The sequence below is a fragment of the Amblyraja radiata genome, chromosome 41 (assembly GCF_010909765.2).
Source record: "Amblyraja radiata isolate CabotCenter1 chromosome 41, sAmbRad1.1.pri, whole genome shotgun sequence".
In the NCBI taxonomy this organism is placed as follows: domain Eukaryota; kingdom Metazoa; phylum Chordata; class Chondrichthyes; order Rajiformes; family Rajidae; genus Amblyraja; species Amblyraja radiata.
In genome coordinates, this window is record NC_045996.1 from 13,816,736 (window position 1) to 13,829,235 (window position 12,500).

Genomic DNA, 12,500 nt, shown 5'->3' on the forward strand with positions numbered 1-12,500 from the left:
CTGACCCGCTGAGTTACTCCAGCCCATTATGTTCTTTTATTTGTGAACCAGCATCTGTAGTTCCTCATATCCACAGATGAATGGGAAGGAAAACGCAAAAAGCTGGAGTAACTCAGCGGGACAGGCAGCATCTCTGGAGAGAAGGGTTGGGTGATGTTTCGGGTCTCTCCAGAGATGCTGCCTGTCCCGCTGAGTTACTCCAGCTTGTTTTGTCTTATCAAGGGTTTAGAAACATAGAAACATAGAAAATAGGTGCAGGAGGAGGCCATTCGGCCCTTCAAGCCAGCACTGCCATTCATTGCAATCATGGCTGATCGTCCCCTATCAATAACCCATGCCTGCCTTCTCCCCATATCCCTTGACTCCACTAGCCCCTAGAGCTTGATCTAACTCTCTCTTAAATCCATCCAGTGACTTGGCCTCCACTGCCAAACTTCAGTGAGACGGAGACGGGCCAATTGCAGGCAAATGGGACTAGCCCAGAATGCCAACTTGGTTGGCATGGACAAGGTGGGCCAAATGGCCTGTTTCTGTTCTGTAGAACTGTGCATCGGTGTTCGGGCGACAACTCCCTGGATACGTTTTAAACTTTGATTCTCGATCATGCGTTGGAGATTGGAAATTGGCGAAACGTTTTGTGACTTGCCTGAAGAAGGGTTTTTTTTTTATAAAGAAAATTTTGAAATGAAGAGTTGGCAAGGATTGGTTGAAGAAGGCATTTCAGGACAGCTGAAATTTGGCAACAGGGAGATACAAAACGCTGTTGTTCAGATGGACATATTTTAAATGTGTCACACTTGGCGTGGGCAGAGTCTGCCAGTAACAGAAGGTTCCCACAGCAAACAGTTCCAGTAGACTACAAACCCATGGGGGATTGGCAATGTGAAAAGGCACCTGATACTAGTCAGAGTCATAGAGTGATACAGTGTGGAAACAGGCCCTTCGGCCCAACTCGCCCACACCAGCCGAGATGTCCCAGTTACACCAGTCCCATCTGCCCACATTTGGTCCATATCCCTAGTGGGTCATGGCGAGACCACATCTGAAATTCTCTGCCACAGAAGGTAGTTGAGGCCAGTTCATTGGCTATATTTAAGAGGGAGTTAGATGTGGCCCTTGTGGCTAAAGGGATCAGGGGGTATGGAGAGAAGGCAGGTACAGGATACTGAGTTGGATGATCAGCCATGATCATATTGAATGGCGGTGCAGGCTCGAAGGGCCCAATGGCCTACTCCTGCACCTATTTTCTATGTTTCTATGGAGTATTGTGTTTAAGAAGGAACTGCAGATGCTGGAAAAATCTATGATGCTGCTGTATCCGCTGAGTTTCTCCAGCATTTTTGTGTACCTTCTGGAGTTTTGTGTGCAGTTTTGGTCTCCAAATTTGAGGAAGGACATTCTTGCTATTGAGGGAGTGCAGCGTAGGTTCACCAGGTTAATTCCCGGGGTGGCGGGACTGTCATATGTTGATAGAATGGAGCGGCTGGGCTTGTATACTCTGGAATTTAGAAGGATGAGAGGGTATCTTATTGAAACATGTAAGATTATTAAGGGATTAGACAAGCTAGAGGCAGGAAACATGTTCCCGATGTTGGGGGAGTCCAGAACCAGGAGCCACAGTTTAAGAACTAAGATTAGGCCATTTAGATTTGAGATGAGGAAAAACTTTTTCACCCAGAGAGTTGTGAATCTGTGCAATTCTCTACCTCAGAAGGCAATGGAGGCCAATTCTCTGAATGCTTTCAAGAGAGAGTTCGATAGAGCTCTTAAAGATAGCGAAGTCAGGGGGATATGGGGAGAAGGCAGGAACGGGGTACTGATTGTGGATGATCAGCCATGATCACATTGAATGGCGGTGCTGGCTCGAAGGACTGAATGGCCTACTCCTGCACCTATTGTCTATTGTCCATCCATGTACCTGTCTAACTGTTTCTTAAATGTTGGGATAGTCCCAGCCTCAACCACCTCCTCCGGCAGCTTGTTCCATACACCCACCACCACCTTGTGTGTGGAAAAAGTTACCCCTCAGATTCCTATCGAATTGTTTAGCCCTTCCCCTTAAACGTTAGTTTTGTGGCTGTCTTGGTGTAGGATGGAACTGCCATTCTAATTTATGAATTATTTTTATTAGTCTTTATAGAAACATAGAAACATAGAAATTAGGTGCAGGAGTAGGCCATTCGGCCCTTCGAGCCTGCACCGCCATTCAATATGATCATGGCTGATCATCCAACTCAGTATCCCGTACCTGCCTTCTCTCCATACCCTCTGATCCCCTTAGCCACAAGGGCCACATCTAACTCCCTCTTAAATATAGCCAATGAACTGGCCTCAACTACCCTCTGTGGCAGGGAGTTCCAGAGATTCACCACTCTCTGTGTGAAAAAAGTTTTTCTCATCTCGGTTTTAAAGGATTTCCCCCTTATCCTTAAGCTGTGACCCCTCGTCCTGGACTTCCCCAACATCGGGAACAATCTTCCTGCATCTAGCCTGTCCAACCCCTTAAGAATTTTGTAAGTTTCTATAAGATCCCCTCTCAATCTCCTAAATTCTAGAGAGTATAAACCAAGTCTATCCAGTCTTTCTTCATAAGACAGTCCTGACATCCCAGGAATCAGTCTGGTGAACCTTCTCTGCACTCCCTCTATGGCAATAATGTCCTTCCTCAGATTTGGAATGTCACTTGCAGCAGCAGAGGATTAAACACCCTTGACCACTGCTATACGACCATCAAGGATGCCTATCGCTCTATCCCTCGCCCTCACTTCAGGTGGGTCCCCGATCTAAGATGGGCACTCTGCACTGAAGCTTTGCAATTATAAGGTTCCCATCTATACCATAAAGTTTGGAAGCTGGATGTAATGAAGGAACAACCTTGGTGTGTAAAATGTGTATATCCAAGTCTCTATCGTTTACACATCTGTTGTGCCTCAGCTACACATCTGTTGTGCCTCAGCTAGTAAGGATTTCATTGTTCCGTTTTGGGACGTTTGACTCTTTATTGTTTTAAAATACCCTAGCATGAAACATCAGCAACAAAAATATTGTCTACATTAGATCAGTACAGGGAGGAAGTGGTATACATTCAAAAAGGACACATGAATATAAGCAAGCTGTCCACAGATAAAGGTACAACATTTAGTGCAAGGTGAAGCCCAATAACTACAATTAAGAATCAAAGATCTCCAACGAGGTGAGTTGGTGGAGGAAGGAACTGCAGATGCTGGTTTACATTGAAGGTAGACACAAAAAGCTGGAGTAACTCATAGAAACATAGAAAATAGGTGCAGGAGTAGGCCATTCGGCCCTTCGAGTCTGCACCGCCATTCAATATGATCATGGCTGATCATCCAACTCAGTATCCTGTACCTGCCTTCTCTCCATACCCCCTGATCCCTTTAGACACAAGGGCCACATCTAACTCCCTCTTAAATATAGCCAATGAACTGTGGCCTCAACTACCCTCTGTGGCAGAGAGTTCCAGAGATTCACCACTCTCTGTGTGAAAAAAGTTTTTCTCATCTCGGTTTTAAAGGATTTCCCCCTTATCCTTAAGGTGTGAGGATTAAGGATTAAGGATTGTTCAAAGATCTCCAACGAGGTGGGTGGGTGGGTGGAGGAAGGAACTACAGATGCTGGTTGACACTGAAGGTAGACACAAAATACTGGAGTAACTCATAGAAACATAGAAACATAGAAAATAGGTGCAGGAGTAGGCCATTCGGCCCTTCGAGCCTGCACCGCCATTCAATATGATCATGGCTGATCATCCAACTCAGTATCCCGTCCCTGCCTTCTCTCCATACCCCCTGATCCCTTTAGCCACAAGGGCCACATCTAACTCCCTCTTAAATCCAGCCGATGAACTGTGGCCTCAACTACCTTCTGTGGCAGAGAATTCCACAGATTCACCACTCTCTGTGTAAAAAATGATTTTCCCATCTCGGTCCTAAAAGACTTCCTCCTTATCCTTAAACTGTGACGCCCTAGTTCTGGACTTCCCCAACATCGGGAATAATCTTCCTGCATCTAGCCTGTCCAACCCCTTAAGAATTTTGTAAGTTTCTATAAGATCCCCCCTCAATCTTCTAAATTCTAGCGAGTACAAGCCAACTCACAGCGGGACAGGCAGCATCTCTGGAGAGAAGGAATGGGTGATTTCAGGTCGAGATCCTCCTTCAGATTTATTCTTGGTGATGTCTTCAGTGGTTCTTTATTGTCACTTGTACCGAGGCACACGTTTGTTTGTTTTTTGCCTACAATTAACCACAAATAAGTACTTGGCTGCTGTCTGTGTGGAGTTTGGAGGAACGGTGAAAAGCTTTGTCAGATCAGGGCAGCACGGTGGCGTAGCTGGAAGAGCCGCTGCCTCACAGCGCCAGAGACCCGGGTATGATCCTAACCTCAGGTGCTGCCTGTGTGGAGTTTGCACGTTCTTCCTGTGACCGCGTGGGTTTCCTCCGGGTGTGCTCGGGTTTCCTCCCACCTCCCAAAGAGGCGCAGGTCTGCAGATTAACTGGCCCTCTGTAAATTGCCCCCAGTGGATGGGAAAGTGGGATAACATAGACGGGTGATCGATGGTTGGTGTGGACTCGATGGGCCGAAGGGCCTGTTTCAGTGCTGCATCTCAAGTGCTATGATTGTAGTGCAAGAACAGCAGTTTGTTGATGACAAACACATTTAAATGTACAGGGAGAAGATCAAACCAAGTGTGTGTTTATGTGTGTAAACATGTGGCCAGGCGTGTGGTCAAATGGAAGGGTCGGGAACAGGAGAAGGGGCGGCGTGGTGGTGCAGCGGTAGAGTTGCTGCCTCACAGCGTCGGGGATCCGGGTTCGATCCTGACTACGGGTGCTTTCTGTGTGGAGTTTGTCCGTTCTCCCCGTGACATGCATGGCCACCAAACTCTTTGTCGAAGACCATTTCAGACTACAAATACAAAACACAAGCAGGGCACAAGAACGGACCCTTCAGCCAACAATATCCGTGCCAAATATCACATCAAGTTAAACTGATCTCCTCTGCCTGAACATAATCAATACCCTTCCATTCCCTGCATATCCAAGTCCCTTACAACTCTGAAGAAGGGTTTCGGCCCGAAACGTAGCCTATATCCTTCGCTCCATAGATGCTGCCTCACCCGTTGAGTTTCTCCAGCATTTTTTGTCTACCCTTACAACTCTCACCAACTTCTACAGATGCACCCGGGAAAGATTTTTAATCGAGTTGCCGCACAGCTTGGTTTGAGAACAGCTCCATCCAAGACTGCAAGAATTTGCAGCAAATTGTGGGCACAGCCCAGACCATCACACAGACAACCTCCCTTCTCTTGACTCCATTTACACCAGAAAACCAACATCTTCAATTCTTTGTTTCTACTCCTTAAAATTCACATTCTTTTTGCATTTAGTTTAGTTTAGTTTATTGTCACATGTAGCGAGGTATAGTGAAAAGCTTTTTTGCTGTAAGTGGAAAGACTATACATTATTACATTCGAGCCATCCACTGTGTACAGATACAGGATAAAGGGAATACTGATTACTGCAAGGTAAAGCCCAGTAAAGTCTGATTAAAGATAGTCAGAGGGTCTCTGATGAGGTGGATGGTAGCTCAGGACTGCTCATAAGTTGGTGATAGGAAGGTTCATACGTAGAAGCATAGAAACATAGACAATAGGTGCAGGAGTAGGCCATTCAGCCCATCGAGCCAGCACCGCCATTCAATGTGATCATGGCTGATCATCCACAATCAGTATCCCATCCCTGCCTTCTCCCCATATCCCCTGTGTCCGTTAGCCCCAGAAGCTATATCTGTGGAATTCTCTGCCTCAGAGGGCGGTGGAGGCAGGTTCTCTGGATGCTTTCAAGAGAGAGCTAGATAGGGCTCTTAAAGATAGTGGAGTCAATGGATATGGGGAGAAGGCAGGAACGGGGTACTGGTTGGGGATGATCAGCCATGATCACATTGTGCTGGCCAGAAGGGCCGAATGGCCTCCTCCTGCACCTATTGTCTATTGTGATAGGATGGTTCATAAATAGAAGCATAGAAATATAGACAATAGGTGCAGGAGTAGGCCATTCAGCCCATCGAGCCTGCACCGCCATTCAATATGATCATGGATGATCATACAAAATCAGTACCCCGTTCCTGCTCCCCCCCCCCCTCATATAGCCCTTCATTCCATTAGCCCCAAGAGCTATATCTAACGCTGTCTTGAATGCATCAAGTTGCCTTGAGTTGCCTGATAACTGCTGGGGAGAAAGTGTCCCTTCATCAAGCAATGGGGGTATGTGACAACATAACGAAGCACAAACCCTGCCGCATTTGCTGTATTTACTGAGCCCTGCTATGAGGGTGGCTGTGGAGACACAGTGTAGGATTCCAGAGCTGCTCTGGGTCTCTGTAGCCCGGGCATAGTGAGCACACCTGCCACCTGCTGGTGAGTGACGATTCTGCGGCAGGTGAACAGCGCAAAGTGCAGTCTGAAGAAGGGTCTCAACCCGAAACGTCACCCATTCCTTCACTCCAGAGATGCTGCCTGTCCCGCTGAGTTACTACAGTATTTGTGTCTTTCTTCGGTTTAATGCAGCATCTGCAGTTCCTTCCTACACAGTGCATAATGTCATCTGGAAAAGCAGATGCCCTGTTGAGATAGGCTCCCGTCTAACAGTTCAAGATTCAAGAGAGTTTATTGTCATGTGTCCCTGATAGGACAATGAAATTCTTGCTTTGCTTCAGCACAACAGAACATAGTAGGCATGAATAAATACAGTACAGATCAGTGTGTCCATATACCATTGAATATATATATATATATACACACACACACATAAATAAGCAGATAAAGTGCAATGGGCTATTAATGTTCAGAGTTTTGTTTGAGTGGAGTTTAATAGCCTGATGGCTGTGGGGAAGTAGCTATTCCTGAACCTAGATGTTGCAGATTTCAGGCTCCTGTACCTTCTACTTGAAGGCAGCGGGGAGACGAGTGAGTGGCCAGGATAATTAATAAGATATATGCGTTATATATCTTGAATATATATATATAATATATATATATATATTTTTTTTTAAAATATATATATATATATATATATATATACACACATTATATATATACACACACACATTATATATATATACACACACACACATATATATATATATGTGTGTGTGTGTGTGTATATATATATATATGTGTATATATATATATATACACACACATACATATACATATATATATACATATATATATACACATACACAGTCACACCAGGTTCCTGTTCTCACCAAGCAAACAGCTAACAATGGCCTGTTTCCTTTATCATTGGTGCTTTTTTGCATATCTTTGATTCATTTGTTCTACATCTCTCTATATCACTGTCTATATCTCTCATTTCTGATTCCCCTGACTGGTCTGAAGAAGGGTCTCGACCCGAAATATCACCAAATCCTTCTCTTTAGTGATGCTGCCTGTCCCGCTGAGTTACTCCAGCATTTTGGGTCTCTCTTCGGTTTAAACCAGCATCTGCAGCATACTCATACACATATGGCACAGTGGCGCAGTGGTAGAGTTGCTGCCTTTACAGCGCCAGAAACCCGGGTTCGATCCCGACTACGGGTGCTGTCTGTACGGAGTTTGTACGTTCTCCCCGTGACCTGCGTGGGTTTTCTCCGAGATCTTCAGTTTCCTCCCACACTCCAAAGACGTACAGGTTTGTAGATTAATTGGCTTGGTATAAATGTAAATTGTCCCTAGTGTGTGTAGGGTAGTATTAGTGTACGGGTATCGCTGGTCGGCGTGGACTCGATGGGCCGAAGGGTCTGTTTCCACACTGTATCTCTACACATACACCTACAATCATGCACCCAAGGTCGGGGAATCAAGAACCAGAGGATTTAGGTTTAAGGTAAGAGGGGAAAGATTTAACAGGAACTTGAAAGGCAACATTTTCCACACAGAGGGTGGTGGGTGTATGGAACAAGCTGACAGAAGAGATAGTTGAGGCAGGGACTAGAACAAAATGTAAAATACATTGGGACAAGTACATGGATAGGAAAGGTTTAGAAGGATACAAGCCAATTGCAGGCAGGTGGGACTAGTATAGATGGAACATCTTGGTCGGTGTGGGCAAGTTGAGCTGAAGGGCCCGTTTCCATGCTATATGACTCCATATTCAAATATATATCTCCAAATCTGGTTTATACAAATGTTCTTTTGGTTTAAATATAAAGGGATTTATTTTATTTTATTTTATTTACTCTGGCGGGTACATGGAATGAGCTGCCAGAGGAGGTAGTTGAGGCAGGTACTATAATAACATTCAGAAGACACTCGGACAGGTACATAGATACGAGACAAACGTGGGCAGGTGGAACTAGTGTAGGTGAGGCATTTTGGTTAGCATGGATAAATTGGGCCAAAGGGTCTGTTTCTGTGCCGTATGGCTTTATAATCTGGCAGCCCATTTTGTTAATGGGCTCCTGAGTTGGTAGCTATTTAGAGACAGAGAGAGAGACAGAGACAGAGACAGAGAGAGAGACAGAGAGAGAGACAGAGAGAGAGACAGAGAGAGAGAGAGACAGAGACGGAGAGGGAGAGGGAGACGGAGAGGGAGAGGGAGAGAGGGAGAGGGAGAGGGAGAGAGGGAGAGAGGGAGAGGGAGAGAGAGACAGAGACAGAGGGAGAGAGAGAGAGAGAGAAAGAGATACGGTAGGACAGAGAGAGACAGAGACATAGAAAATAGGTGCAGGAGTAGGCCATTCGGCCCTTCGAGCCTGCACCGCCATTCGATATGAACATGGCTCATATGATCAGAGACAAAGAGAGACAGGGACGGAGAGACGGAGAGAGGGACAAAGACACTCAGACACTCTCTCTAGAGAAAAGGAATAGGTGATATTTCGGATGGAGACCTGTGGGACAGGCAGCATCTCTAGAGAGAAGGAATGGGTGACGTTTCGGGTCGAGATCCTTCTTCACACTGAGACCTAGGGGAGAGCGAAACCAGAGATATCGACGGTGATGTAGGGAGATATTACAGAGAGTTGTGGATCGCACAAACCAGACTCCCCACCATCGACTCCATCTACACCTCACGCTGCCTCGGGACAGCAGCCAACAGAATCAAAGATAGACACAAAACGCTGGAGCAACTCAGCAGATCAGGCAACATCTCTCGAGAAAATCTCCGGAGAGACCTAAAGAAAGGTCACCTCTTCGTTCTCTCCAGAGACGCTGCCTGACCCGCTGAGTTACTCCAGCATTTGGTGTCTATCTTGGGTGTAAACCAGCATCTGCAGCTCATTCCCTCACAACAATAGAGTCAAGGGAAGAGGCTGGTGTCCACTCACCCGCAACCCATAAAACAGACACCAACCCAGTCCCGAATCTCGCCGCACGGTCCGCCAGCTATTCCACGTACACTAATACTTCCCCAACAAATTCCCATCTGCATCCCACCACAAACAATCGCAGTCTGAGAAATGCAGCCTTGAAAAGTTATTTTTTTGCAACCAACGGTCTCTGTGCCTTGGTGAGATCCCAGCAAACATTGTAGGCTTTTGAAAAATATCTCTCAAAGTTTAGGAACTGCGAATTTTTTTCTACCCAGGGAGTTGTGAATCTGTGGAATTCTTTGCCTCAGAAGGCGGTGGAGGCCAATTCTCTGGATGCTTTCAAGAGTTAGATAGGGCTCTTAAAGATAGCGGAGTCAGGGGATATGGGGAGAAGGCAGGAACGGGGTACCGATTGTGGATGATCAGCCATGATCACAGTGAATCTGTGGAATTATCTGCCACAGAAGGTAGTTGAGGCCACAGTTCATTGGCTATATTTAAGAGGGAGTTAGATGTGGCCCTTGTGGCTAAAGGGATCAGGGGGTATGGAGAGAAGGCAGGTACAGGATACTGAGTTGGATGATCAGCAATTATCATATTGAAACGGCGGTGCAGGCTCGAATGGCCGAATGGCCTACTCCTGCACCTATTTTCTATGTTTCTATGTTTCTATGAATGGCGTTGCTGGTTCGAAGGGCCGAATGGCCTACTCCTCCACCTATTGTCTATTGTCTATTGAATGGCGGTGCAGGCTCGAAGGGCCGAATGGCCTACTCCTGCACCTATTTTCTATGTTTCTATATTTCTATGTTTCTATGAATGGTGGCGCTGGCTCGAAGGGCCGAAGGGCCGAATGGCTTACTCCTGTCTCCTGTCTATTGTGAATACGTAACAACTTAAATGCTTTAACAATGAAATGTTACAATTCCAACTCCCCTTAACCTAAATCTGACATTGTGATTCTGTCGGGGAAAAAAAGTTATTCTGATTAGTAATAAGTATTTAATCAAAGATTGCAATAGCTGGAATCTTTAAAACTCTGCAAAAAAATTATGCCCACAAAGTTACCTCCTTTGGTTTAGTACTCAATGTTTGATCCAAGCTTGCAGTTGCTGGAGATTTGAAAGTGTATCTAAAAAAAAGTTATTCCACGCTACTTTGTAAAAATAGTTTTTCCAAAATTTCAATTGCTGGAATTGGTGAAATCTGGGACACAAAATGTTGTTATTTGTGATAGTTATTGTTTACAAAGCTGTGATTCTGCAAACTCTGTCCTGAAAAGTTTTGCCACACAAAAAAAAAAAGTTATTCTGCGTTTTACATTGTACATAGATTTGCATTCTACTCGCGGTAGCTGGGCTCGCTCGCTCGCTCGCTGCTTACCAGAGTGCGGTCGAAGCGAGGGGGCTTGGACGGCGCCGAGAAGCCGAAGAGTTCCACGATGAGCAGGGCGAGAGAGAGAGGCGACATCCCGGTGGCGAAACACGGACCCGGGTCCCGGGGAACGCCGCTCACAAACCGACACTGCGCCGGGCTCTCTCCCTCTCCCCCTCTCTCTGTCTCTCTCCCTCTCTATCTCCCGGTCTCTCTCTCACCCTCTCTGTCTCCCTCCCTCAGTCTCTCTCCCCCTCTCTCTCCTTGCCCCTCTCCCTGTCTCTCTCCCTCTCTATCTCTCGGTCTCTCTCTCTCTCTCCCCCTCCGTCTCTCTCCGTCTCTCTCTCCTTGCCCCTCTCCCTGTCTCTCTCCCTCTCTATCTCTCGGTCTCTCTCTCTCCCCCTCTCTCTCCTTGCCCCTCTATCTGTCTCTCTCCCTCTATATCTCTCGGTCTCTCTCTCTTCCTCTCTCTCTCTCTCTCTCTCTCTCTCTCTCTCTCTCTCTGTCTCCCTGCCTCTCTCCTTCTCTCTTTCTCTCTCTCTCCCCCTGTCTTTCTGCCTATCCTCCTCTCTCTCCCTGTCTCCTATCCCTGTCCCTCTCTCTATGTCTCTCGGTCTCTCTCCCCAGTCTCCCTCCCTCTCTCTCTCCTTGCTTCTCTGTCTGTCTGTCTGTCTGTCTGTCTGTCTGTCTGTCTGTCTGTCTGTCTGTCTGTCTGTCTGTCTGTCTGTCTGTCTGTCTGTCTGTCTGTCTGTCTGTCTGTCTGTCTGTCTGTCTCACTCTCAGCCACTGCCCGGTGTGTCGGTGCCCGCGGTCTGAGCCTCTCGCTGCCACTTTTAACCGGACAGTTTGTGTCGCCTCGCCCACGTGGAGCCGGGGAACCCACCCCGGGCACTGGCCACGCCCACACATGGCCATTAGCCCCTCCCCCAGAGAGGCCACGCCCACTGCCACAATTGGCCCCTCCCTCACAGTGTAGACCACGCCTAATATGTCAGTGACCACGCCCCATGGTGGAGGCCACACCCTCTTTCATCGGTAGCCCCGCCTCCATGGTGGAGGCCACGCCCATTGTCCACCAGCCCCCTCCTCCATTGAGAAGGCCACGCCCATTATTATACGACAGGCTCCGCCCCCTCACACAGGCCACGCCCATCTTCCGTGGAGGTCCCGCCCACAGCCCGCTGGCTCCTCCCCCATGGTGGAGGCCATATCCTTGAGTACAGCCCTAGCTATCATCTACCTCATTGGAGACATTTGGACTATCTGTCATCGGACTTTACTGGACTTTACCTTGCACTAAACGTTTATCCCTCCCTCAGTCTCTCTCCCCCTCTCTCTCCTTGCCCCTCTCCCTGTCTATCTCTCGGTCCTATATCTGTACACTGTGGACGGCTCGATGGCAATCATGTATAGTCTTTCTGCTGACTGGATAGCACGCAAAAAAAACAGTTCACTGTACCTCGGTACACGTGATAATAAACTAAACTAAACTAATGATACTAAACTAAACTAAAATAATGCTTCCCATTTTAAATGACAAGCAGTACTACAATAGGATGTTAAATCCAAGTATGGCAGAATTGGCCTTCAATGAGAGCACTCCATTTGCTTCCCAAATTCCTGACACTCTGTGTACTAAAATACGATTATCTGGAGAAGTACCCAACCCGAAACGTCACCTATCCATGTTCTCCACAGATGCTGCCTGACCCACTGAGTTACTCCAGCACTTTGTGAAACATCACCTATCCATATTCTCCACAGATGCTGCCTGACCCACTGAGTTA

The 12,500-nt window shown here is 46.9% G+C and overlaps 1 protein-coding gene across 1 annotated transcript in view; it reads right to left on the reverse strand.

Annotated features, from left to right (window-relative positions):
- Nucleotides 1–10,809, reverse strand: part of LOC116967750 (SPARC-related modular calcium-binding protein 1-like) — a 77,652-nt gene extending 66,843 nt beyond the window's left edge. The window contains exon 1 of the mRNA XM_033014358.1: nt 10,685–10,809. Within this exon, the coding sequence (XP_032870249.1) occupies nt 10,685–10,809 (125 nt within the window). The remainder of the gene's footprint in view (nt 1–10,684) is intronic.
- Nucleotides 10,810–12,500: the final 1,691 nt, after the last annotated feature.